The sequence below is a fragment of the Sarcophilus harrisii genome, chromosome 3 (assembly GCF_902635505.1).
Source record: "Sarcophilus harrisii chromosome 3, mSarHar1.11, whole genome shotgun sequence".
NCBI classification, from domain to species: domain Eukaryota; kingdom Metazoa; phylum Chordata; class Mammalia; order Dasyuromorphia; family Dasyuridae; genus Sarcophilus; species Sarcophilus harrisii.
In genome coordinates this window covers 121004115-121031867 of record NC_045428.1, presented here as the reverse complement: position 1 = coordinate 121031867, position 27753 = coordinate 121004115, and the positions used below count along the sequence as shown (strand labels likewise).

The 27753-nt window shown below is 37.0% G+C and overlaps 1 protein-coding gene across 3 annotated transcripts in view; it reads left to right on the top strand.

The window, feature by feature from the left end:
• Positions 1-6177: 6177 nt before the first annotated feature.
• The window catches only part of OBI1 (ORC ubiquitin ligase 1), a 46489-nt gene continuing 24913 nt past the window's right edge, over positions 6178-27753 (top strand). The window contains exons 1-5 of one of the 3 annotated variants that reach the window (XM_031958538.1): positions 6280-6341; positions 8884-9055; positions 18963-19098; positions 21502-21593; positions 24567-24809. In XM_031958538.1, the coding sequence (XP_031814398.1) occupies positions 9011-9055; positions 18963-19098; positions 21502-21593; positions 24567-24809 (516 nt within the window). In that variant the 5' untranslated portion in view covers positions 6280-6341; positions 8884-9010. Of the gene's footprint in view, positions 6342-8883; positions 9056-9769; positions 9991-18962; positions 19099-21501; positions 21594-24566; positions 24810-27753 lie in introns of those variants that run through there. The other 2 variants (XM_031958536.1, XM_031958537.1) reach the window with 2 other exon arrangements.

Below are 27753 nucleotides of genomic sequence, written 5' to 3'. Positions count from 1 at the left end.
TCTACCTCAGTTTTCTCAGCTGTGAAATGAGGATAATAATTATTATCTCCCAGGGTTGTTATGAGATCAAATTTAGATAATATTTGTAAAGCACCTGGTATTTGATACAAAGTAATAAAGTTTTGTTGTTTGCCTACCTACCATTTATCACAGTGCCTGACGTATAGTAGATATTTAATTAACTTATACTATTGAAATGAATTGAATTTAAAAATGAGTGGGTCAAACTGAATCATTAGTATCAAATAGACATTGGGGCACTATATATTAGCATCCCTATAGGTCATATATTGACAATTTTAAAAATAGAATGCCATCTGTGTTTTATTATACTTTTATTGTTTTGTTAAATATTTCTCAATTATAATAAAATTTGGAGCGAATGTTATGGATCATATTAAGCCACATATTTGATACTTCTGGACCAAATATCTATAGTTCCTAAGACAACTGAGCTGTAGGAAATAGAATAGAGAAGCAACTGAATGCTAGAGCACTTCTGCCAGAGTAATCAAACCAAGGAAGAAAAGTCTTCCAGACTTAGCCTCAAAGTTACCTTCCACAACAGGCTCAGTTCCCAATTCTCTTCTAAGATTATCTTCTATCCACTCTGTATAGATCTTCTCTGAACTTCTTTATTAACATCTTATCTAATTAGAATGCATGCTACTTAAGGCAACAACTATTTTTTCCTCTATCTTTTGTACCTCTAGTGCTTGCTATAGTGTCTGTCATTTGGTAAGTGCTTATCAAATGTTTATTGACTGGCTGAATACCTGGTAATACCAAGATCCAAGTCAGTAAGGACAGGTAGTTAAAAACAAAAACAAAACTGGATGCATGAGGAAATGAGACAAGGCTTCAGCATCTACTGCATTTGACTCTAAATTCCACCCTGTGTTGTCATGCTGATTGCAGAAGTTCACAAGGATCTGTATTAGTGGGGAGGAGGTGTCATAGTTTATTTTGCTTTAAAACCTACATATAACATGTCCTATAATTAGGGAAAGAACAATGACAAAAAAGCTGTGGTTGAATTTAACTCTAGCTGTTAAATAAAAGCAGCAGAGCTTTTTTTTCACAAAATATGATATATGGAACATCAAAGCCAGTGTAAACACTCTCTACAGACATGTTCAAATCATCCCCATTAAAAAAAAAAAAAAAAAAAAACTTCACTTATCTCTGCCATCCCATTGGTCTGTAACCTTATATTTTCCTATCTTTCACTGACTAAGTCCAGAAAGAGCTTCAGTTTCCACTTCCTTAGAACCCACATCTTTGTGATTTGGTTTCTCACCACACATTGATCCACTGCAACTACTCTCAAATGACACCAGAGATCTCTTAACAGCTAAATCCACTGACCTTTTCTCAGTCCTCATCCTCCTTGAAGGTTTGCTTTTGCCTGGCTTCTCTTTTGCCTTCCCTGACTTTTCTTTTCTGACTTGGAGTTGAGAAAACAAGAGTTGAACTATTGCCTCAGACACTTTCTGGCTTTATTGCCCCATGCAAATCATTCTCTCAGAGTCTTTTCTCCTTGAAGGTCTGATTTTATCTCGATTCTCCTCCTCTGTCCCATTTGTCTAATTCCTTCTCCTCTGTGTCTTTGATTGGCTCATCATTTCTCTTCACTCCATTAATACAGATTTCCCCCAAGCCTCTAATGAAGACCCTTTTCTCTTGTCCTTTTATATTTTCTCCCTCAGTAAACCAATCTTCTCCCATGTATCTAATTATTTCTCTTCAGATAATTTTGGGCTCTTGAAGGTCCTCCATCCTCTGGCAGTTCCTACCAAGTAGGGAATAGTATACTGGGAAGAGGATTGACTCTGGAGTCAAAGGTCCTCGATTCAAATCTTGAACCTACTTAACCAAAGAATCAGAACTATAACCGAGAATTCATGTTCTTTTCTTCTCCACCTGGATCAGGAAAATGCCTTCAATGAGGAAATTAACAAATCCTGTAGAAAATCAACAATTTTCTAAGAAATTAACCAATCTGTAGAAAAGAGAAATTGAGGGAGGGAATTTGTTGGTTGTAGCATTTCCAGCTGTGAAATCACACAGGTTCCTATTTTACAATTAAATCTCTTAGAAAGAGATACAATTGGTGAGATCACCGGTATCCTAAGAGTCTATGATGCTGAATATTATGATGCCAGGCTGGTTACTGGCATAGTCCAGAGAGCAGCTGATAAAAGTTCCCTGTTGTGAACTGCAGTGAATTTATTGACTGAAAAGATTTGAGTGACTAGTTATCACAGAATCACTGGATCTATTGTTAAATTCTCCAAAATTAAAGGACACAAGTGAAAAATTAGTCCATGAAACATAAGATCCAATATAGACACAATTGGAATTATGAGTCAAATACTAGAAATGTTAACAAATTGAACCAAAATTGTTTTCGTAGTTCAGACATAAACTGCATATTAAATATGTTTTCTTCTTTTCAGCCTGCATATGCAAGGTTGCTACATATTCAAGCTTGGGCTATTAAATAAAACTAAACAAGGAACAAAAATTTCATTATATTATGTTAAACTCATTGTTCAATAACAGGTGGGCCCTTTCCACCTACTTAGGCTGCCATGCCAGTATGATTCAGTAGCTCACTCACTATAAGGGGAAAAACTGAAGCCCCGAAGTGAACAACCTATGTCAATGCTACCACATAATAAGTTCATTATATCCAGATCGACTGAACTATTTTTGTTGACCCAATCTGATAGTTCCATTTAATATTTCTGATAATCATTATATCCCCAAAGTATTAACTTAGCATTTTCTTAGGACTTTGATTGACACATTGGAGAATTTGTCTCCCCCTGCTGTCACCTTGATTTTGGATTATCTTTGGTGAATTAGAGGGAACCAGCAAATGGCAAAAGCTCTGACACCAGGTAGCCTAGGATTTTTAAACTTCTGAGTTATAGGATAAAACTATTAACCAGGGAAATATATGTAAGTGACTAAGCTATAAATCACAGAGTAGAATGGGGAAAAAAACCCCAAGGGATTTGAATCCCTGGTTTCTTTGTTTTTTAATGGCTTTCCCAGGAATTTCTGGCAGACTGCTTTTTTCCAATTTATTTTATCTTCATTTATTTCAGAACAAATCATTTACAACAGATTCTGAACCAATTAATTTCTGTATCCTCAGTGATGACGTTTTCACATCCTAACACATTTGACTGAACTAATTCCAAAAATGAGTAGTTTAACCTAATTAGAATTTCCCCTTTATTTACTGGACTCCCAGCCTCCTTCCCAAACCCAATTTCCACTATTAGACATAAACATTTTCACTATTTCCACAAGTTTTATCACTTTACTTTTGTGACTGTCTTCCATGATAGAATTAACTAGGCTTCTATGGACAGTAACTTCTCAATTCAATATAACAAGTCTTTATTAAGCCATTATTATGCTTTATGCTAGACACAAGATATACAGACAAAATCTAAGATTATGTTCTATTGAAAACATATATATTTACGTATATATATAATATTTAAATGGATAAAATGAATGCAATACAATTTGAGGAGAGAGGGTTTTTATTTTTATTTTCAGGAACTCTCGATTTTCTATCCATTGGGGTTAAGTGACTTGCCTAGGGTCACACAATTAGTAAATATTAAGTATCTGAGATCGAATTTGAACTCAAGTCTTCCTGACTCCAGGGCCAGTGTTCTATCCATTATATCATCTTCTTCAGTCTCATACAAAAAATTAATTTATTTGGATAAAGCAAAAAAATTCTGTAGCTACTTCTAAGTAGCAGGTTAAAGAAATTATCTTTAAAAGCCTGTTGTAATTTAATTTTCTCTTCTCTTCCTGTTCTAAAATGACCATTCAAGTCACTTAAAAACAACGACAACAAAACAGCAAAACCTAAATTCTACTTTTGCAGTGTCTAAATTGCCCATAACCTTTGACTCAGAGATTCTATTGCTAGGCCTATATTCCAAGGAGATTGTTGACAAAAAGAAAAGGTCTACATATATCAAAATATTTATAGGAACACTTTTTTTGCAGTAGTAGTAGTAGCAAAGAACCAGAAACAGAATGTATGTCTATCTCTTGGGGAATGGCTAAATAAATGCTGATATGGCATTGGAAAGAAATGACAAATATAGAGAAGAATGGAAAGACGTGAACTGATACAAAGTCAAATAAGCTAGATTGTGAAAGTTAACATATAAAATTATGACATTTTAAATGGAAGAACAACAAACTCATTAAAACTAAATACTGCAAAAACTGCAGAGAACAAGTATGGCCTGCAAAGGAAAAATTACAGACGTAGAGGTGGGAAAGGGTTGTTGATAGTAAACAATGAGTTACAAAGACTAAAACAAGGTAAAGAAAAAAATGATAGAAGAAAGTTAATATTATGTATGAAATATAAGTGATGAAAAAGTAATATTATATTCTATATGCTCCACACTCATTCATTCAATATAACAACGATTATACTGATAGGAATTACAACTTATTTCTATAATGCTTTAAATGGGATAACTATATGGTACTGTGGATAGAGCACAAAGCTTCAAACCAGAGTTATATCTTCATGAGTTCAAATCCAGCCTCAGATATTTATTAGATGTGTGACCTAGAGGCAAGTCATTGAACCCTGTTTGCCTCAGGTCCTCATCTGTAAAATGCACTGGAGAAAGAAATGGCATACAACTCCAGTATTTTTGCCAAGAAAACCTAAGTAGGATCTTAGAAAGATCACATCGGAAAAATTTAATAATGATATAATACTTTAAAGTATACAAAGTTAGCTATTTCTTGAGCTTTTATAAAGGGCTGAGCATCCAAATTAATGCAAAAATGAATAATGCATTCTTGTTGACCTCCAGGAGTTTGCAATCTAATAACCACACCCCTGGGTAATTGCTAAGGAATCTGAACTTTGTTTTGATTTTCCTATTTGTTGTTTCCTAGTTTGGCAAGTACACAAAGTTAGCTATTCCTTGAGTTTTTTTATAAAGAGCCGAGCATCCAAATTAAAGCAAAAATGAATAATGCATTGTTTTTGGCCTCCAGAAGTTTACAATCTAATAACCACATTCTACGTAACTGTTAAGGGATCTGAACACTTTTGGTTTATCTATTTGTTGTTTCCTGGTTTGGCAAGAATGCATCCAATTAACAAACTTAACTCTAATTTACAAAAACCTTCAATTGTTTATTCTATATCCGCAACTGTTCAGGTATTCACCCCAGTATTTAGTTCTTGAAACTGACTTATCTAAATTTCCTTTCCTTTAGCCAATACCCTATTCCTTTGCAATTGTTATTTTTGTTTTTAAATTAGTCAAACCAATCATGAGAGCTCTGTACTGGGGATACAAAGAAAAAAGTTGTGTGTCCTTTATTTATGAAGAGGATCAATAACATCAATGGTGATATTTTGATTCAAGTGTGAATTAGATTTAAGTAAGACACAATTGCACAGTCTCACTTTGTTTCAGTCACTGAATGCAAGCCACATGTCAAGATAACTGTGGATGACCAGAGATGCAGTGAATAACTTTGATATATTCAGGTCCTGCTTCAGCAGGCTTCATTGCCTTTAGAATAAATTGTTCACATTCACTTTCTTCAGGGAAAGAAAGTCTTTGCATAGTTGGGGTAGACATGCCTCTAATTCACTCATGGATTTGAGGCCTGTTGGTTGCCTCAACCTGGGTTAGTCCACCTGCCCAGCCGGTTTATGGGAGTGTGGACACCAAAGAGCAGTCCTGAAAAGAGTTCAGCAAGTCCTCACACAAAAGATACCAGTCCTTTTTGAACAATCCATATACGAAGTGTTAAACATGATTGAACAACAATATGGTTTTTCCCTATAGACAAAGAAAAAATACTAAGAGCCAAAATGAATTTATATTCTAATTAGGGGAGACAACCATACCTAAATCTGTATCTTTGAGATAAATACTGAGAAGATGAAAAATCATCTTATTCTTAAAGGAGTCTGAAGTGATAGAAGGTGGAAGTTAAGAGGGAGAGTATTTAGGACCTGGACTTGTGGGAGAATCTGCTAAAAAACTCCATATGATAACAATATACTGAGAAGAGGAAGGAGCAATGTATTAAGCAAAAAGGCACACCTTCATCAAATATCAGAATAAAAGGGCAGGGTGGGGAAGTGTAGGAGTGGACGAGGCCCTGGGAAATTGGGGGAAGAGGAAAAATGTCAGAAGGATATAAAATGAAAAAGATTGAAGAAGATGATCTTCTCCATCGTTTTGTCAGCGAAGTACAAGTCTCAGTTCTCCAACTGGGAGAGTAGGAGCCTCGAAAAGGAATTTGAGATCCTGGTAAGTAGGATAGACAAGCTGTTAAAGTAGAGTTTGTAGGATTGTCCAACAACTGTAAAAGCCCCGGTGTAATTAGCTAACCTAAGTAGTTGATTAAGTCATCTGAGTTTTATGTAAATGAAAATTTCTTTCCCCTAAAGCCACCCATAAAAATAAAACAAAAATCTTATATGAAATTAAGAAAATGTAACATTTAAAACTGCTATGATGTTTGCAATCATACCTGATTGTTATTTACCAACTGATAAAAAGGGAAGACCATGTCCAATTACCTTAAGTTATCACTAGCGTTAATCATCGTACTTATTGTTTATTTTGCCCATGCAGGATCTTATCTTTTTTTTAATCAAAGTGAAATCTGTGTGTATATTTAGTTCTGCTTTTTTTTTTTTACCCTGAATGATTATTAATTTCCTCCATTTAATAATCCCCAATGACTTTTATTTTATTTTGTTACATTCTTCATATTTGTTACACTTTGGGCTCAATAATATTCCATTAGTTCAGACAGTTTAGCCACTGTCAATAATGAAAAATCTTAATAGTAAAAGAAATGCCAATAAAAAAGTGAAATGTTAAAGTTTTCGTAACTATGAATGGAAGGGAAGAAAGAATTTCAATTAGCCACTTATCAATGAAATAAGAAAAGGTGAAATAGAAAGTCTTTTGGACATAACAATAAAGTTTTCACACAACTAAAAGTGATATGTATAGATCAGGAAAGAAGAATGTAGATTAGAAAATATTTGCATTAAACTACTGATTAAAAAACTGACAGCCCAGATCTATAAGAAATTGATGCATATCACAGACTCTCCTGAGAGGCAGTTCCCAAAGTCCTGAAGACCAAGGGGACTCAGATCCCAGGAAAATCACTTTATTTCTCATGGCCCCAGCAAGTCTCTAAAAAGACTCTCTAAATTACAAAGCAATTGATAGTTTTTTCTGATAGTAGATATTATCTCAGAGGGTATTCCCTCTACCTGTAAAACCACAAGTTTCAATCTTACTACCCCAAAAAGAACTATTCTTCTGAATCCAGATGCAGCATTCAAGATCCACTCTTGTCACTTAATTACAATCATACTCATTCTCCTTTAAGGTTTGCAAAACTTTACATCTCTTTTTTATTTTAATAGCCTTTTATTTACAGGTTATATGTATGGGTAACTTTACAGCATTGACAATTGCCAAACCTCTTGTTCCAATTTTTCACCTCTTACCCCCCCACCCCCTCCCCCAGATGGCAGGATGACCAGTAGATGTTAAATATATTAAAATAAAAATTAGATACACAATAAGTATTCATAACCAAACCGTTATTTTGCTGTACAAATAGAATCAGACTCTGAAATATTGTACAATTAGCTTGTGAAGGAAATCAAAAATGCAGGTGGGCAAAAATATAGGGATTGGGAATTCAATGTAATGGTTTTTAGTCATCTCCCAGAGTTCTTTCTCTGGGTGTAGCTGGTTCAGTTCATTACTGCTCCATTGGAAATGATTTGGTTGATCTCACTGCTGAGGATGGCCAGGTCCATCAGAACTGGTCATCATCTAGTATTATTGTTGAAGTATATAATGATCTCTTGGCCCTGCTCGTTTCACTCAGCATCAGTTCGTGTAAGTCTCTCCAGGCCTTTCTGAAATCATCCTGTTGGTCATTTCTTACAGAACAATAATATTCCATAATATTCATATACCACAATTTATTCAGCCATTCTCCAACTGATGGACATCCATTCAGTTTCCAGTTTCTAGCCACTACAAAGAGGGCTGCCACAAACATTCGTGCACATACAGGTCCCTTTCCCTTCTTTATAATCTCTTTGGGATATAATCCCAGTAGTAACACTGCTGGATCAAAGGGTATGCACAGTTTGATAACTTTTTGAGCATAGTTCCAAACTACTCTCCAGAATGGTTGGATTCGTTCACAACTCCACCAACAATGCATTAATGTCCCAGTTTTCCCGCATCCCCTCCAACAATCATCATTAATTTTTCCTGTCATTCTAGCCAGTCTGACAGGTGTGTAGTGGTATCTCAGAGTTCTCTTAATTTGCATTTCTCTGATTAATAATGACTGGGAGCATCTTTTCATATGGTTAGAAATAGTTTCAATTTCTTCATCTGAGAATTGTCTGTTCATATCCTTTGACCATTTATCACTTGGAGAATGGCTTGATTTTTTTTTTTTTTTTTTATAAATTAGAGTCAATTCTCTCTATATTTTGGAAATGAGGCCTTTATCAGAACCTTTGACTGTAAAAATGTTTTCCCAAAAACTTTACATCTCATTAGATCCTCCAAACAACCCTGGAAGGTAGATGTTCTTATTACCCCTTCCCCTGATTTTTTACAGATGAGGAAGCTGAGACAGAGGTTAAATGGCTTGGCCAGGGTCATACAGCAAATACATATTGGAGGCTGTATTTGAGGTCTTCCTGGAAGCTAGGCGTTTTATATTAGCATTTGAAGTCATTAAAGTTCTGATTGACATTGATTGGCTCAATCTAACAATCTGTAGTATTTCTTTCAGGTGGGCACTGGAATAAGAACATGAGTTCACAGAAGAGTTTGTAAACAGCTTAAACCACCAAAGAGGTTTTTGTTCCCACCTTGACTTCTCACCCACTACTGATTGTCTTTTTCACACTTTTGTGTGTATGCTGATGGCACAACCCATACCCCTGAGATTCTGGACACTCCAGGTAATATGCTGGAGCCATGAAAACAGATAGAAAAATAGAAAAAATAAATAAATAAATAGATAAATAAAATAAAAAAAACGACTCATCTACAAGAAACCATTATTGGAAGAGCTTTCTAGATTCCAGATGATCATGCATTAAGCAACTGAGAGTCTCTGGATTTTTGACTACTCCAAGTAGTAATTTAGGTATACAAAGAGCCTGATTCTTGGAAGAACTCTCTAGATTACTGTGGAAGCAAAGATGTTGATTGCTTCAGCTCTGGAGAGGAGGGGGAGGAAGAGGGGGAGGGGGAGGGGGAAAGCATTTTCCTATTCTCTCCTCTCTTGCTCCGCTTCAAATTAATGCAACACTTATTAAGCGCCTACTGTATGCCAAGTACTCCTGCAGGCACATGAAAGGGCTTTATGCCCGTTAAAATAAGTTGTGTTTTCTCACCACATTCTGCTTGCCCTCAAGTGTTTGGCTTTAGAGAGAAAGGATGCTTTAGCTTCTTTCCAGGCGATTAAAACCCCTTTACTTAACTTTCTCTCCTTTTACTTTTCTCCCTTTCAATCTTTCCCTCTAAGCTCGTGGTACCTCCCCCGCGCTCCCGACTGCTTCAGTCCCTCCCCATCCTCCAGGATCTTTAACATTTTCCCGGGGTGGGGGGAAGGGCAGGCGGGAAACTCCCTCTCCCTCTGCTCTCTCTCCTCTCCCTTCCCCCCTCCCACCACATTTCAAAAGCGCGTTTTGGGGAAGGCATTGGCCCCGAAGAGCCGCCGTAGCCCGAGCCTTCCGGCGCCCCGGAGCCGCCGCGGCCCGAGCTGGCGGCCCGCCGCGGGCGGTGGGACTTCCGTGTTGGCGGGATTCTGAACGCGACCATGGCTCAGAACGTGCAGAACGTTACATTGTCTCTCACGCTGCCCATCACGTGCCACATTTGCCTGGGGAAGGTAACGGAACGGAGCTCGGGCGGAACCGGCCGAGATTGTCGCGGAGAGCAGTGGGGGGGGCCCGAGCCCGGGCTTGCTTCTCCCAGCTGCGGATTTTCCGTGAGGAGGGGGGGGGGGCCCTCTGGGGGTGCGGAAAAAGCCTAAGCGGACGGGAGCGTGTGGGGGAGGGGGGGAGGCGGAGAGGGAACACATACGGGGGCCCTGCGCGATGGGGGATTGCGGAAGCTGATGGAGCCCCGGTGCGCGTGGGCGAAAGCCGGTGGGAGCTACCGAGGGCGCGGGAGGGGTGGGGGGTGGGGAGGCTGCAAAACGGGGACTCTCCCCTCCCCCACCCCGGGCCATCTCCCGGGTGGGCGCGCGCACCCGGACGCGATTGGCGCTCCGGCTAATTAAAATGCTAATTAGCGTCCGGGTGCGCGAGATAACAATGGCCAGTCGCCTTCCCCTCTCGGCCTTTTCCCTCCGGGGCTGGAGGCATTAGTTTTCCCCTTCTCTGTCTCTCCGCATCTGTCCGCGTCTCTAACAATTAAGGATGGCTTTTGGCTCAAACTTATCTGCCCCGAATAAATAAAATAAGCCCCTTAAATTGTGTACACAATCACAAGCCTCTAGGATGCAAACGATGTTATCTCCGCTGTAAACTCGTCGGGTGTAAAAGCTGCAGTAAATGCCTTTGTCACAAGGTAGATAGAGGAAGCTGTTAGAAGTAAGTTTTTGGTTTTTTTTTCTTAAAATAACAGCCACCTCCTTTTCATATTTCTTTACCCCTCCATGCCTCTCCCCTTAAGATTTTTAAATGCCCTTTAAGCCATTTATTAAAATGCTTACTGTGTTCAAGACGTCAATCCATGTCAGTGATTTGCAAGTCTATTCCCCATTTCTCAAATCCAAATACAGACTATATGAAACCACAGTTTAAACTTCAAAGTTAGACCCTCCAATCTCGTCAAAGTCATATATTTGAGTACTTAATATATACCAAATACCAGTTCAGGTCAGTGATTTGGACGTCTGTCTGACTCTGCTCCTCACTTCCAAATACAGATTTTGTGAAATTCCAGTTTAAATCAGAAAATGAGACCGTGCAGAATCACTATCAAATTTTTAAAGGCCACTTAAGTCAAATTTAATGAGTGCTTACTGTATGCAAAGCACCAATTCATGGGCTCCACTGCCTTTTTCTACCCAGAGGAATTATAAACTTCCTTAAAAATCACCAAATTAAGTGAGATGACTTAGAGATGAACAGATTGGCTTGGATCACCTTGGAATGGCTATGTGTGAAGTAAATCTAAATCTTTTGACATTAAAGAGGAAGCCTTGCCTGGTCATTTAAAGGTGGCAAAAGATGCAATTTCCTTATAATGGAAATTCAGATTTGGCTGAAACAGTATGCAAAATACCGCTTCTGTAATTTTACATCATATTATATCATTTTTACTCATTTGGCTATTTTGTAGATATGCTGAAAAACCTTGCTGTAGGCCAGTTAAGCAAGGAGCATCTATGTGGAAGCCAATCTGTTAATGTTATCTGACTTCTGAATGCCTCCACTGGCATTTTAAAACTAGTTTAAACAAATCATGTAAGCCCACTGTCACAATTTTAAATTAAAGGCCATTTAAGCCATGTATTAATTGAGTGCTTACTGTGTGCAAGACACCAGTGCATGTTGGTGATTTATTGGTCTTTTTCTATAACATTTCACCTACCACTTCCTTCCCCTTCCTCCCCACCCCCACTTAGTGAAATTTCAGTTCAGTCTTCAAAGTTAAGCCTTGCAAGCTCACTGTCCACCCAGTTTTTGGTGCTCTTCTCCCACACATCAGTGTTTGGAGAAAACCCTCCTTTTGTGAGGGTTTATGAAGTAGTGTGACTCCATAAGTAGTGAAGTCACTACTTCCTTTTTTAAAGGTTTAGGAAGTCAAAACTTCTGGGATTGACAATTATCATTCATGATTAATTTGTCCCAATTCAAAATTCTAATTCTTTAATTCAGGGAAAATGTGAGTTTTTTAAAAATCTCATTTGATTCTTACAACCATCCCCTGAACTGCGTAGGCTAAGGCAGGTAATTTTCTATTCATTTTTTAAAATTTCTACCCAAAGAAATTATAAACTTCCTTTAAAATCACCAAATTAGGTGAGATAAAAGATAAAACAGATTGGCTTGGATCACCTTGGAATGGCTATGTGTGAAGTAAATCGTCTTTTGACACTAAAGAGGAAGGCTTGCCAGGCCATTTAAAGATGGCAAAAGTAGTCATGATGCAATTTCCTTATAATGGAAATTCAAATTTGCCTGAAACAGTATGCAAAATACTGCTTCTGTAATTTTGCATCATAGTATATCATTTTTACTCATTTGGCTATTTTATAGATGTGCTGAAAAACCTTGCTGTAGGCCAGTTAAGCAGGGAGCACCTATGTGGAAGCCAATCTGTTAATGTTATCTGACTTCTAAAAGTCTAGACATTAGCTTTTGTATCTTTAGGGAACTCGGAACATTCTGCTGAGAACCTTTGCGTGCAGTATAATTTTATATTAAATACAGTTTACAAAGTAAAAACAAGGCCAAGCATTGGTCATAGGCATTTTCCTGTTTGTCTTTCCTGAGGAAAGCCACTTAAGTACCTCCTATACTACAGACGCTATGGGAGATAACCAAAAAAAAAAAAAAAAAAAAAAAAAAAAAAAAAAAAAAAAAAAAAAAAAGGTAGTCCCTGCTCTGAAATAGCTTACAGTCTAATGGAGATCACAAACAATATGAACGAATATGGTAGGTATACAATAAATTGGAGATAACAGAAGAAAGGCACTAGAATTAAGAGGAATTAAGAAAGACTTTTTGTAGAAAATGTGAATTTTAGTTAGAACTGGAAGGAAGCCAGAGAAAAGTTGCTTGAATAGATGACAAGATAGTTGGATTTCCAAGGCAGCATGGCTTAAAAACCTAAAAGCAGGCCTCTTCAGTCATTGCTTATAGTTAATAATATGTGAGCCTGGAGCTACTTAAACTAAGAGCTTGCACATCAGAGTTGCTGCAAGATAAATTTACTGGGTGTATTAGAACAGCCAGTCCATCTATCCAGGGTCTTCCAAGCATAAAATCTTGAAGTTAGAACTTCCCTCAGAGGTTTTGTGATAATATTGCACATTTGACGTATTTTAAGGCTTGCTGAACATTTTACATTATTTTACTTGATTCTCAGAATAGTTTGGGAAGGAAAGTGCCTCTGTATCCATTTTATAGATGGAGAAGTTGAGACTATAGAAACTAAGTGACTTGCCTGCCTTGACACAGGTCATAAGTAGGAGAGCTGTCTTGATGTCAAAGCCAGCTCTCTTGTCGAGCAATATAATGTGCTTTAAGTAGCTGGGATAGAAGCTACCTTGTTTGACAGTGGGTCAGGAGAGAGTGGGAAGATCACATTAGTAGAGTTAGTAAAACAGTAAAATTGGGAAACTGAAACTAGGCTTCAGTAATTTACTTGATATCACTCAATAGAGGATTCTATGCCCTCAAGTTTTGATGATAAGATCCCTACTGTGTTGTGTTTTTTTTTTTTTTCTCCCAAAACAAAACAACTCTTATCCAAGCTGTATTAGAAGTTGATTTTGAAAAATAGGCAAATTCATGAAGATAAAATGTTAGGAACTAGATAAGTCAGTTTGGAAATATTGCATCCTTTTTTCTTTCTGAAAAGTTCTTCATTTGTCTCTTGGAAAACTTGAAATGTAATATTTAGTTATAAACAATAAAATGGTTATTTTCCCAGTGTCAAAAGTCAGCACAAATGCACATAACAACAGCACACGATAGACTACATACAGAAAAGGTATAAAGTGCTGAGAGTTTTGGAAAAGAGCTCTTTGCATTGGATGGAATGATAAACAGGGAATCTATACGAAAGAAGTAGCATTTTTAGCTGAGTGCTGAAAGAATCATCACATTAGCAAGGATATTCTAGGCATGAAGAATGACAGAAGTGTGTTATGAACAGATGAGATGGTAAAGGTGAAACTGATTATAATCTAGTTTGATGGGAAGAGAAAATACCTAACAAGATGGGAAATGTGGGCTAGATGATTATATAGTTAGTTTCAGAAATGTTTAAACATAGACCCAAACAATAGTCAATGATTTTATGTCAGTCAGAAAGGTGGATTTTGGTAGAATTGACCTAGGCATCTGGGCTGGGTTGTTCATTGTTTAACATTTGCTTTTAGTGCTTTGGATAGAACTATATAGTCCAACCTAGTCAAATTTGAACAGGATACAGTTAAGGAGGCCTGGCTAACACAGATGATAGGTCCAGTATCCAAAAAGATCTTGCCAAACTAGAATATTGGACTGAATCTAATAACTTGATATTCAGTAGAGATAAATGTAAAGTCTTCTAGTTGGATTTAGAATATTGACTTCATAAATACAAGATGGGAAGAGAGAGATAGAAGTTTGCCTAAAAAAGAGGAGCAGTTTGGCGGAGTTAATAGGAATGATAGATTTGGAGTCTGGAAGATCAGAGTTCACATCCCATGCCAGATACTGATTGTGTGACACACACTAGCAGGTGAAGACCCTCTCAGCCTTACTTTCCTCACCTAAAAGATGGATATAGTGATAATAATAGCAGCGACCTTGCAATTGTGAAGCTCAAACAAGATGATATCAGCCACTATCATTATTATTTTTAAAGTGTTGGAATTATAATGGGTTTAGTATAAATATGACAACCAAAAAGCTTAGGTGATCTTGGGTGAAAATTTAAAAGAGTCATAGATTCTAGAGGAAAAAAAAGGTGACAAGCCCTATTGTATTGGGTCTGGTTCAGACTACATCTGAGTCCTTAAACAATAGAACTTGAATATTATTATGTTTTCAAAATAATTCTTTAACAAAACAAATTCCCATAGACCATTCTTTAAAATGTATGTCTCTTTGCATTTTAATCAACTCTCTCCTTTTACCAATGAAGAACCTGAAGCAGAGTCTAGATAATGATTCATTATCTCTGATTACCCTGAAGATAATCAGAACTGTATATCAGGAGGATTAGTCGGTACTACTATGAGATTAGATAGGAACACTGCAAAGGGGTGGAGAGGTCAGACCAGAAGCTAGTAAAGGAATGGAAAGGTGATGTATTGAGCCTCAATTTTAAAGGAAGAGCCCTCTTTGAGAGATTTCACAGGATTAATAGATGGGAACCGGAGATCTCTGCAGGGAAGAGATCCAAGATTATCCTAGGTGATTGAAAAAAATGATGGCACCATTCAAAGATATAGGAAAGTCAGAAAGAGTAACTGGTTTGAAAGTAAAAGTAATTTGGGTTTTGGATATATTGGGCATGAGATACTTGTGGAACATCCAAGAAGAGATAAACAATTGGAAATTGGAAATCCCCATCTGCAATTCAGAAAAGAAGTTAGGACTTTGGGGTTCAGCCAGTAAGATTTTAAACCTTGAAGTATGGATGACACCATGCAGATAATGAAAAGTATTGCTTATTTCCTTCAGAATGGCACTGATCTATTTGAGAGAAGATTATGGGTTTTTTAAGTTTACAAAGCTTCCAAATTAATGAAAGATACTTTTAAATTTAAAATGATGATTAATTTATTTCAGAAACTTCAGTACTTCTTATTCATAAGCTTTTACTCTCCTAAACTGTATTTAAACTCTTGAATAGAGTACATTTTTGCAGAATAAATGCAAAACTTAAACCTAATAACTACTGGTAGTAATAGCTGTAGGTGTACATCATTCCTTCTACCGTTAAATATGTAAATAAACTTTCACAATCATAAGAGTTTTTCTATCTCTTACCTATAGTATGTTGATTGTTGATTTGATAGGGTGACTTAGACTTACTTCATCACTGATTGAGCCATGCACATATCCTCTTTCAGACTGAGAATTCTTTCCAGGAAGTTACCTCAAGCCCATGCTTAGTAGAGGCAAATGAGATTCAATAGAAAAAGACTATGTGGAATCAGAGAACCTAGGTGTATATCCCAGCATTGCTACTAGGTGACTTTACCATGTCATCTCTCTAGGACTCTGGAATTCCTTATCTTTCAGAGCACTGAGTTTGGAGTCAAACAAAGCAACTCCTCCCCCCCCCCAAAAAAAAAAAAAAAAAAAAAAACACCAAACCTATGACGAATGTCCCTTTAAATGAAACTATCTCTTTGAAGGCACTAGAAAGAAGACACTTCCTTTCTTACCTCATTTTCCCCAGGCCTGGATATTGTTACTTGAAGATCAGAGTGGCCTTTTTTTTTTTTTTTTAAATAGCTGGGGAAAGAGGAATGGCACTGAAGCAGGGCACATTCCAGTCTTTGAATTGTTTCTCTCCAAAGTCTGTGTTGGGTGAATGTATTCACCTGCGAAAAGCAGTGTGTGGTTTTGTGACTTTATTGTAAAATATAGGTAAATAGCCAAGGGGAGGGTAGTTGAATATGTTTCTGGTTTTCCTCTTGTGATAGGGAAATGGGTCCAAGTGCCAGCTGTTAAGGAAAAGAAGAAAGTAAAGGCCTTTGACTAGAAAACTTGGACTCTGGTCATATAGCTTCCTTTTCTCTTTCCACTTTTTTTCCTCTGCTAATTTACCATATATTTATTTATTTTCATGAGCTTGCTTCGTATTTTGGAGATCTATCTCTGTACATATATGCAGATAATAAAAATATAGGGAAAGTTCAGTTTATTGAGCATTTAATAAATACTTTCCTTGTGTTGGGAACTGTAGTAGGCATTGAAAAGACAAAGACTGACCTACAAGGAGCTTTAGGTCAAAGGCCAATCAGAAAAACCAGATCGTCTGGGCCCTTCTCCACATAACAGCTTTTCAAATTCTTAAAGAAATGACGAACTACCCAAATTTTCTCTTTAGCCTCAATGTGTCTGATATACAGACTTGACTAAAATTCCCCATAGCTTGCAAATCACAGGACTCCCTTTCACTTTGCTTATTCATTACACCTATCTGAATAAATGAGTTCAGGTGATAAGTCATTTACTAGAAAAGAGCCTCCTTCCTTGATTACTGATTACTGTTACTTCTCTGATTTTGGACAAGTCACTTCCTGGCTGTGGACCTGAATGTCCTCAACTGTAAAATTAGAAAATTGGATTGCACAATTTCTAAAGTGTCTTCCTGCTTTAACTCCAAATCCTATGAGTTTATGTTCTTATTATTCCTATGCATTATACTAATGTAAAGAGACCTTAGAGAGCTAGTTCATTATCTCCCTACCCTTTACTGAAATTGAGGCTCATATTTGCCCAGAGCCATGCAGATTGTGCGGCTGATATCTCTGCTTCTCACTATCAGTAAGCATTTATTAAGCACCTCTTATACATTGGGGATATAAAGAAATGCAAAAGACAATCTTTGTTCTATAGGATCTCACAGGCTAATGGGAGAGATTGCATGCAAACAACTTTATCCAAACAAACTACATAAAATCTAAATCGAAAGTCACAACAGTGATAAAAAGTAAGAAAGAAAATCACTAGCATTTAATGGTGAAAAGGAAGAGAGAGAATTTTAACTGGGATTTGAAGGAAACCCAGAGAAATCGGAAGGTTGAGATGAGGAGAGAAAATGTTCTAGGCTTGGGGGCATTCAGTGAAACTACCTGCAGTCTGGAGATAAGTGCCCTGTTAGAAGAAGAGGGAGGGCAGTGTCAGTGGATTGAAGAGGATGTGATGGAATCTGAGATGTTAGAATATTATAATTGGAGAGGCAAGTTAGAAAAGCCTCTGAATGTCAAATAAAAGATTCTGTATTTGATCCTAGAGGCAATGGGGAGCCACTGGAGTTTATGGAATGGGGTGGTGACATGATCAGATAGTTTCTTTGGGAATGCTGATTTGACAGCCAAGTAGAAGATATATGAGCTGAGAGAGACTTGAGACAGAAAGACCAATCAACTCTATTTCAATAGTTTGGGTTGTGAAATTATGGGAGCTTTGTACTAGTAGAGGCTGTATTGTAGAGAAGGCCTCAGGCAAAATCAGTAAGGCTTTACTATAGATTGGATATGGGGAGTGAGGGTAAGAAATTGGGGATGATAGAGTTGATGAAGATTTGAAGTTGTGAGCCTGACTGGGAAGATTGTGGTAGAAATTTGGAAGATAAGGCCTTGGGAGGAAAGATAATGAGTTCAGTTTTGGACAATCTGAGTTGATGTCTATGAAGCACCTAGTTTAGAATATTTAATAGTTAATTTGAAGATGTGAGTTTAGGAGGTTAGGAGAGACGTTAGAGCTGTACAAGCTTTGACTTATCAGCATAGACATGATAATAGAACCATGTAAACTGAGATCACTAAGTCAAATAGTAGAAGAGGTTTGACTTGAATTCTATTGATAGTATGTCTCCAGTATCCATATTCTTTCCAGTATGTCTCAGTCGAGGAGAAAATTGTATCCTTTTAATTTGATCTCCGACATTCTAAGTTCAGGGAAGCATTTAATGATTTGGGGGTCATAGTATCGCCTTGTTCATTTAATATTTAGAAAGTTGGATTTCTAATTTGCATTATTTTATTGTTTAACACATTAATTCTGTAACATATGGTTAGAAATCAGAATTGGAAGCAAATTTTATTAAATATAAAATGGTTTCAGATAAATTATTATGTATCAGTGAATAAAGAGCCACAGGCCTTATTGGCCATAACTTTAGTTAGAGAACAAAGCTCTTCATACTTTGGTGTGGCAGAGATTGCAGGGTATATATCTGTTGGTTTCAGTCAATTTCACGTATGTAAAGAATGCATGGTCGGTAGAAACAATTTCTTTATGATTTCCTGGACAACATGGTGTCTGTGCTTGGACAGAAAAAAAAAATCATTTAACTGTTTCAAAATCAAATAGGCATTTGAATGAATGCATGGAATTTGAATTGTGATTACACTTCTGAATTGAGAAAATTAAAGCAATGTAACTTTTTTTTAAGGTCCGCCATCCTGTCATATGCACCAACAATCATGTATTCTGTTCTGTTTGTATCGATGTATGGTTGAAGAACAATAGCCAGTGCCCAGCTTGCCGTGTCCCCATCACCCCTGAAAATCCTTGCAAGGAGATTATTGGTAAGGGCACTAAATATTTGCATATATACATGTATATGTGGATGTGCACATGTATGATTACATTTTGGTCATAAGTATTTTGGCTGGAAACTAATGTGAACAAATTGCAGCAGTGTTTTCTGGATGTTTTCATACTGAAATATGGATTATTTGTTCATTATCAAATTACTGAATACTCCTTACATATGCTAGGTGCTGTGGGTGAATATAGAGACTGGATGTGTGGTTAATAGTATAGGAAAGTGTCAGGTGAAGAAAAATCCCTCAACTAGTACAGGTCTGCTTGGAGAATTGAAAAGATAAGTGACTGTTCCAGGGTCACATGGCCAGTCCAAGACGAAACCTCAACCCAGCTCTTCTGGTTCTGAACCTAGTTTTCTTTTCCCCAATTTGACGTGTGTGTGTGTGTGTGTGTGTGTGTGTGTGTGTGTGTGTAAAAGAGAGACACACACAGAGAGACAGAGGAGAATACACTTGAAGGATTGCAAAGCACAAGATATGATATATAGATCAGCTCATTTAATCCAGAATGTTTATAAGACAAAAGCCTCTTCCTTCCAAAGAGCTTTTGCTTTGTTTGGGAGTAAAGGGACAAAACTAGTTGTATGTGATAAGGAAAACTTAAAAAAGAGTTGTAGCAGGTTAATAGATGGGTTCACAAAATATTTATAGGGGAAGTAGCATTTGGAGCCTTAAAAGGTTAGCTAAGATTTTAATAATAATTAGCATTTACATGATATCTACAATTTGCATGGTGCTTTACAAATATTATCTCATTTGATCTTCACAACATCTAAAGGTAAGTGCTTTATACCCATTTTTACAGATAAGCAAATCAAGGCAGGCAGAATAGAAATAGTTTGCATAGCATCACACAGCTTAATAGCTTAATAGTGTCTGAATCTTAATTTGAACTAGTCTTGACTCCAGGTCCAGTGCTCCATTCATTCTGCTGCCTTGAGCTTTTAATGGGTGTAAGTATAGCATAGGTTATTGCAACAAGAAAACATAATATAAACAAATATTAAAGTTCAGGGGATAATAAATAACTTTCTTTGGAGAAAATCTTAGTTAAAACTCTGAAAGTAAGTATTGTCTATATGATGGACCAAAGAATTTTGACTTTATTATATTTTAGATAGTAAGGAACCGTTGAAAGTTTTTTTTTTTTTTTTTTTTTTTTTTTTTTTTTTTAACAGAGAAATGACAATTAACGTGATAACATATGGGACTCAATCTGTTGTTAAAAACAAAACAAAACACATTGCATTTAAATCAAGAAAAACAGAGACATAATTATTGAGCTCCATGGGTTTTTATCTTAGAGGAATGTTTAATTAGTATTAATAAGTCTTTGGTTAAAGAAAGGAAGGTGCTATGAAATAAAACTTCCTTAAATAAAAGAAGTCTTTATTTTTTCTACCTTGATGTAGAAAATAGCAAGATAAAATAGAACAGAAGCAAGAGTAACCTAACATCTTTTAGAGAGTATTTATTTTGAGTGTATTTGTAACAAGTCACTCTGGGTTTACAATTAACTCAGTGACTCTTAATCCATTCTAATTGGTTTGTTAGCATTCTGCATGAAAGCAGACATTAATCTTTTCAATCGTATTACCAATAGTCAAGCCAGTTTGAGTAGCTAATTGGTTTCATTCTTATTTAACATCTGATAAGTGCTCAAGAATGTACCATATATGATGTGTAATAAAAGGCCAGTCCCTGTCTTTGAGATAATTAATCACCCATGTGTTTTTAGAGTGATGGAGCCATTTATTATTTTTTCTAAATTTTGTTCTTAAAAGGCTGAAGAACCTGTGGCCTGGGGAAAGGACAGATTTATGCTGGGCTCAATAGCATGGGTCCTAATGGATTAGGGGGCTGGACTTGGAGTCAGGAAGACCTGTCTGGGTTCACTTTCTAATCTAACACTAGGTCCTAGTAAGCAGCATATTGGAGCCTTATTTCTTCATCTACAAATTGGGGATAATAATTACAAGATCTTGGATTTAGAGCTGGAAGGATTTTTAGTAATCATTTAAGCCAGTTTTCTCATTTTTCAGATGAGGAACTAAAGCTCAGAGATATTAAATGATGGGCCAGAGATCAGGAAGGTGGTACATAATAAATTTGGGATTTGAACTCGGATCCTTTTGATTCCAAATCCAATTCTCATTTCATTGCGCCACAGAGGTTGTGAAACTTAAGTGAGAGAATATATATAAAGTGCTTTGTAAATTTCAAAATGTTTTATATAATTCAGTTGGTACTATTATTATTAAGGGTTATTAAGAAAGGGGAGGGATTTGTATTACTGAAATTCAGCTTTTTGTTGTCATTTTTGTTAGATTCTCAAATTTAAAAAAAAAATTACTTTTTTTTTTTTTTTTTTTTTTTTTAAAGGAGGAACAAGTGAAAGTGAACCTATGCTTAGCCACACTGTCAGAAAACATCTCCGGAAAACTCGACTTGAATTACTCCATCGAGAATATGAGGTAATTCAATCCAGTTCAACACAAGGTTTCCTTTAAGTATCTGTTTTGTGCCGGGTACCACCCTAGGATCTGAAGACATAAAGACAAAACTAGGCAGGCTACAAAAAATGGAAGCAGCATTCTGATAAAAGATCATGTCTGAAATGGAACAGTGTGGTGATCTTCTTTAAAATAAAATGGTTCTCTCTGGGAGCAGGCTTCTCGGGGAGGTTTTCTGGAGGCAGCCTTAGTTTCAATTAAAAGTAATAATCACCTCAAACGCAGCCAGGTGATAAAAGTTCAGATCTTTATTTCTTATCTCTTTCCTTGGGCTGGGTTAGCTCAGAGGCCTATCTCTCTGCTTGGTTCCAAGAGCTCTTGCAGATTGTCCATTGCTTCTGCCCCTGCTTTCTTCAGCCAGCACCGCCTTGCCTGGGGCTGGGCAGCTTTCTGGAGAGCCTTTCAGACCTGCTTGGTCTCAGTGGGGGAAGTGCAGGAGCCCAGCCACCACAGCTGTGTGAGATGAATCTGGTTGCCACCGAGAGAGGGCTTCTCCTGAACTGACTTGATGCTCCCCTCTCAATGTTTTCAGCTCAACTTTTTTAGAGAGCCTCTGTCTGTTTCTCATATATGATCTCTTCTGAGAGAGTGGGATTATGGGTTTCTCCCAGAGTGCTCTCTGGCCCTGAGAACTTTAAGGGAGGTGTGAATTCGGATATCTCGTACTAAACCCTGAAATCTCCCAAACGTGTAAACTCCAATGAGTACTTAAATACTTCTTGCTTATATGAGCTCTCTAAAGGTGTGAACACAAGCATTGTTTCTATCAGTTGTACTTAGTACCTTGTTTCAGGTTCTGTTAACACTAGGATTCCAACAGAGCAGAATACCACATATAATGAAATTGTACATTTCTTTTATAATTATTACCCTGACTGATTGCAGTACTTTTCCTTCTTAGAAAAGAATTTCTCATCATCTATCCATATTAATCATTTCCCCCCCTTCCCAATTTTTTATTTTTTTTTACTACTCAATATGGAAGAAAGTTCACAATGAAAGTTAAAATACTTGAGTATGGCAGTAGAAGAAACCAGTTTTGTTTGCTTGTCATTTTTTAGTTGTAGTATTTTTAGCTGTAGTAAGAATAATAGTTGAAGTAAGAATTATAACAGTACTTAATTATATAGAGAGCAAAACTTAAATATATAGAGAACAAAACACTTGTTAGTTTCTAGACTGTTTTTCTTTTTTTTTTTAATTTAAAATATTTTATTTTTTCTCCATTTACATGTTAAAACTTTTTTTTTTAAACATTTGGAGGTGTTTTTTTTTTTTTTTTTTAAGAGTTTGAGTTCCAAATTCTATCCCTAAGATAGTGAGCAATCAGATGTGTTATATATGTGCAAAAGTGGGGAGGGGGAGAGGTGAAAAATAGTATGTTTCAGTCTATATTCAAAAACTATCAGTTCTTTTTCTGGATATTCTTTTAGTTTGGCATTATCTTGGATCATTCACCCTGAGCTAAATTTAGAGGGTGGTCATTTAATGGCTGGAATGCTTGGAATGTCTGAACTGTTCATTTAAAAATGGCATTGGGGGGGGGGGGAAATACAACAAAAGTTAGTTATTCTAAACACATTATTTCAGAAGTGCAAATTCAGAGATAGTGGTAGAAGATTTCTTCTACTTCTGGGTGGGAGACATAGAGGCTTTTTAGAAGCAAAAATTTCAAAAATATTAGATTTGACTGTATAATCCTTATTGGTGAACTTCCATCTTTTCTGAGACTATTCTTTTGTATTAGAAGTTATTTTCATGCTAGAGATCTGACTTTTTTTTTTATTTAAACATAATTCACTTGGATTATGCATTTACTATGGACATCATAGTGTTAAGTGCTAGACAAACTACAAAGACGAAAGTGAAAACAATCCCTTCCCTGAAGTTTATTTCTTTCTGTGCCATATACAAAGATAGATAAATGTAAACTATGTACAAATAATTTTAGTCATATGGAGAGGAAACTTTTGGAAAGGTCTTATGTGGGAAGGCTCCCTGAGCTAAATCTTGAATGGGGACTCAGATGTCAGAGAAGCCAAGAGGAGGAGGCCTGAGGAACAGAACCTCATATCCAGGAGATGGCTGGGAGGACAGAATTAGGAGGATGTGGGAGTAATAGAGAATGAGACTAGATTGGTGCTAAATTATGAAGGACTCTAACTGCCAAAGGGAGGCGTTTATATTTGGTCCTTGAGGCAGCTGGGAGTCAGTTAAACTTTTTGTGAAGGGAGTGTTATGTTTAAATTTGTGCTTCAGGGGCTGAATGCAAAGTCAGTCCACTAGCTTCTGTTTTGTACTTGCTGTGGGCTGGGTAATGTGCTAAGCACTGGGAATACAAAAAAAGCCAAGACAATTCTTGCCCTCAAATGGCTCTAGTCTAATGGGGGAGATAACATGAAAACAGTTATGCCTCTGCAAGCTGTGCACAGACTAAACTGGAGATACTCAACAGAGAGAAAAGGTACTAGCATTAAGGGGGATCCTGCTTGGCTGTGAGATGATGAGGAAGAACGTTTCAGACATGGGGGCAGCCAATATCTGTTCTGAGTCTGGAAATGGAATGTCCTGTTCAAGGGACAGCATAGAAGCCAATGTCACTGTATTGAATAATTGGGGGTTGATTGTAAATTCAGGCCAGAGTAACAGATCAATTATCAATATTATATATAAGATCAAAGAATTGAAATTTTTATTTGAAATCACAAATTCAAAATGTGTTGTATCAAAATCAACTCAGATAATAATTTGTCAATTCAGATTTTGAGAAGTTCAGTTGAACATGTTCATAGCCAGAGAAATGTCAAGATCCTTTCTCTGCCCCAGAGTCTTTTGTTTGGCTCTTGCCACATTCTTGTGGCTTTTGAGAATTGCCATGTACTTGGCCAATGGAATGTTTTGACTGGATGAATCTTCTTTCTTCCCTTTCTCTAGGATGAAATAGAAAGCCTGCAGAAGGAAGTAGAAGAGCTTCGAGGGAAGAACCTCAGCTTGGAGTCACAATTGAAGTCTGTTCTGGATCCTTTGACCCTAGGCAATCAGAATGAAGAAAGGCGGCCAGCTGCAGAGGAGAGAAGTAAGCCTCCTCCTGAAACTGTAGCCGAATGGAAAAAAAGGCTGCGGGCAGCTCATGATATCTATGAAAAAGTGAAAGATGATGTGGACAAACTCAAGGAGGTAAGTCATGAGTGGAGCTCGCTGAGTCCCATGATGGAGTAGATTTCTTTTCAGAGATGGTCATGACAAATCTGAAGTCCCATTATGTGGAACCATTAAATCATTTGTGAGGGAGAAAAATGTCTGAAAAAGTACTTACAGGAACCCAGAAAAAAAAAAATCTGCTCTTTACTTTTTCTTTCTTTCTTTGTGACCTGTTCCTATTATTTTACTGATGTAGTAACCTTTGAGGAAAGTTCTTATGCAGATCACCTGCTCTGCAAATTAAAGTCTTTATTGCCTGGGATTTTGAGGAGTTAAGGGATTTGTCCAAAATTACATAGCTGCTAATAAGGGTTAGGAGGAAGCTTGAAGCCAGATTTTTTTTTCTCTCTAAGGCTAACTTTTCTATTCTCCATCCCATGCTTCATCTACTGAAATAGTGGACAGAACAATAATCCCAGAATTAGGTTGTGTAGTCAAACCTGACCTCTGATATTTATTAATTGTGTGATCTTTGCCCAGTGTCAAGGTCATACGATCTTCATATATAAAATGAGGTGGTTATACTAGAGGACCTCTTATGTCCTTTTTAGCTCTAAATCTGAGCCTATAAAAAAAATCACATTTCTATTCTTAGTTATTATTAGAGTAATTTCTAGCTTTGTACTAGAGCTTGGGTCTTCATTTGAGAAGGTGGTATCTGGATTTTGTTCCACCACTGTGATTTAAAAAAAAAAAAAAATCTGCATAGAACTATGTTACAAAGGACCTCAGAAGTCATGTAATTTCATTTCCAGATGAGGAAATGAAAGGCCAGAGAAGCTACGTGATTATCACAATTACACAAGTATTTTGTGTAAGAGATAGAATTGGAACCCAGACCTTCAGACTCCTTTGACTCTTTCCCCTCTACTAAGAATTATATTTGTGTGTATATATAATTTTAAACATGTGTATATATAAATTTATATTTTAAAAAATTATATATGAATATATATTCCTTTGTAAATTAGTAAAGCATCATGTATATGTTTTCTCTTTTATTTCTTACCTGTGAGGTAAGTAGTATAAATGGTAGCATTCCCACTTTACAGATGAGGAAACTGAGGATTAAAGGAAACTTATAGGCTAGGAACTCTAACTCAGAACTTGAACTTGAATTTCAGTCTAATCCAGTGCTATTTCATCTGAGCATGCCTAAAGTGTGGCAGTATAGTCTCTTGGAGCTGAAGAGGACTTCAGAGGCCATCTAGTCCAAGCTTTCCCTGAACAGGACATTTCCTCTGCAGTGTTTCCAGAAAGTAGCCCTCTAGCTTCCCTATCTGTATCCCCCTCCTCCCCACACCCCCTAAGCCTTTGAGTCATAGCCTCCTACTTTTTGATGAGCTTTCATTTGTTAGGTTAGTAGAGTAGAAAGCTTGTCTTGGAGTCAGGAAACCCTTACTCTGGTACTGCCACATGTTGCATGAGTCTGAACCAGGCATCTCAATCTTTTAGCATCCTTGAAACTCTCTTTATATTCTGGTTATGGTATTTGTTGGTAGAGTAGTTTTCTCCATCAGCCATTCCTCGTATTAATGAAATCACAAATATAGTCTTAAAAAAATTGTTAGGAAGTTTTCCCAGAATCAAATTTCCCTTCCTCCTGGTGCCAAGAAGAACAATTCTAATCCCTCTCCCATAGGATGACTCTTTGTCCCAGTTATATTCCTGTTGTCATTTGAATTATGTTCTCACCTTTTTTATGCTAGGATATTTGTCTTTGAAGTCAACAGGCATAATTATTAAATGTCTGTTGTCCCAGTCAACTATTCTACCCACTGAGAATACAAATAAAAGCAAAAAGAAAGTCCCTGCTTTGAGGAAGCTTAGGTTACAATGAGGAAAAACAGAACATAAAAAATGAAAAATGAGGTGAGGGATAAGTTGAAAGTATGAGAAAGTCCTTGAATGGAAGCATGGGGGTGTGCTGGTAAGAGACATGCTAGTAGAGGCATTGACTCAAAATGGAGGAGTGGGAAGATGAAGGAATCTTCCAAGGAGGAAGCTGAGACATAATAGGGAAGTCTACATTGTGAGGAGGGAAATCATGTTCTGTTAGGGATTTAGACTTGCCCTGAGAGAGCTGGACATTGTGACCATTCCAAAGTTTGTCCCAATAGATGCAGTAGTGTTCAAAATGAAACCTCAAAACTGATCTCCAATCTTCTGCCTTTTCCATAAAGGCCTACTCCACTCCAGTGAGTTGAAATGGTTGTGTTGGCATAAATTAGGCATGTTCTTCATTGTTTCCTATCAGTTTCCTATCAGTTTCCTCACCCTAAAATCCCTGAAGAGATCCAGATGACATTCTAAAGACAGGACCTTGGATTTGGCCAGGAAAGCAGAAAAGGGCCTGGATCCATTAGCCTGCTTGGCCTGAAGCTGTTGTAAACCAAGTTATCACCATATACCTACATGCAGAATATATACTTTATTAGGGCATTGGTCTCAAGATGAAAGGAAGGGAATTTACTGCTTCTAGAGAAAAGGGCCTGCAGGCATAATCACACTGAGTGTGCATCAGCTTTAAGAGGGGAAAACGTGTGTTTTTAAAACTCAGCATTGACTGCACATTTGACATCTTGGGGTTTTTTCATGAGGAGGGAACAAAAAAAAATGAAGAAATGGTAGCTGTGGTTTTATAATCCCTCCCCCTCTCTCCACTCACTGACCATTCCTATTGATGATATCAGGCAGTAAAACTATATCTAAGTTCTCTTACTTTTCTGACCCTTCATTATGTTTCCTGCCTGAAGTATTTTTGTATATGGGATATATTGAGGAAACAGATCCATTACTTACACTTTTTAATAATAAAAAAGGACATATATCACATACATTGCTCTCCTGTTTATTTAATGTTCAGGCATTGTAGTTCTAAAGACATTTTGAACATGGGAAAGCCCTCAACTGTGGATAA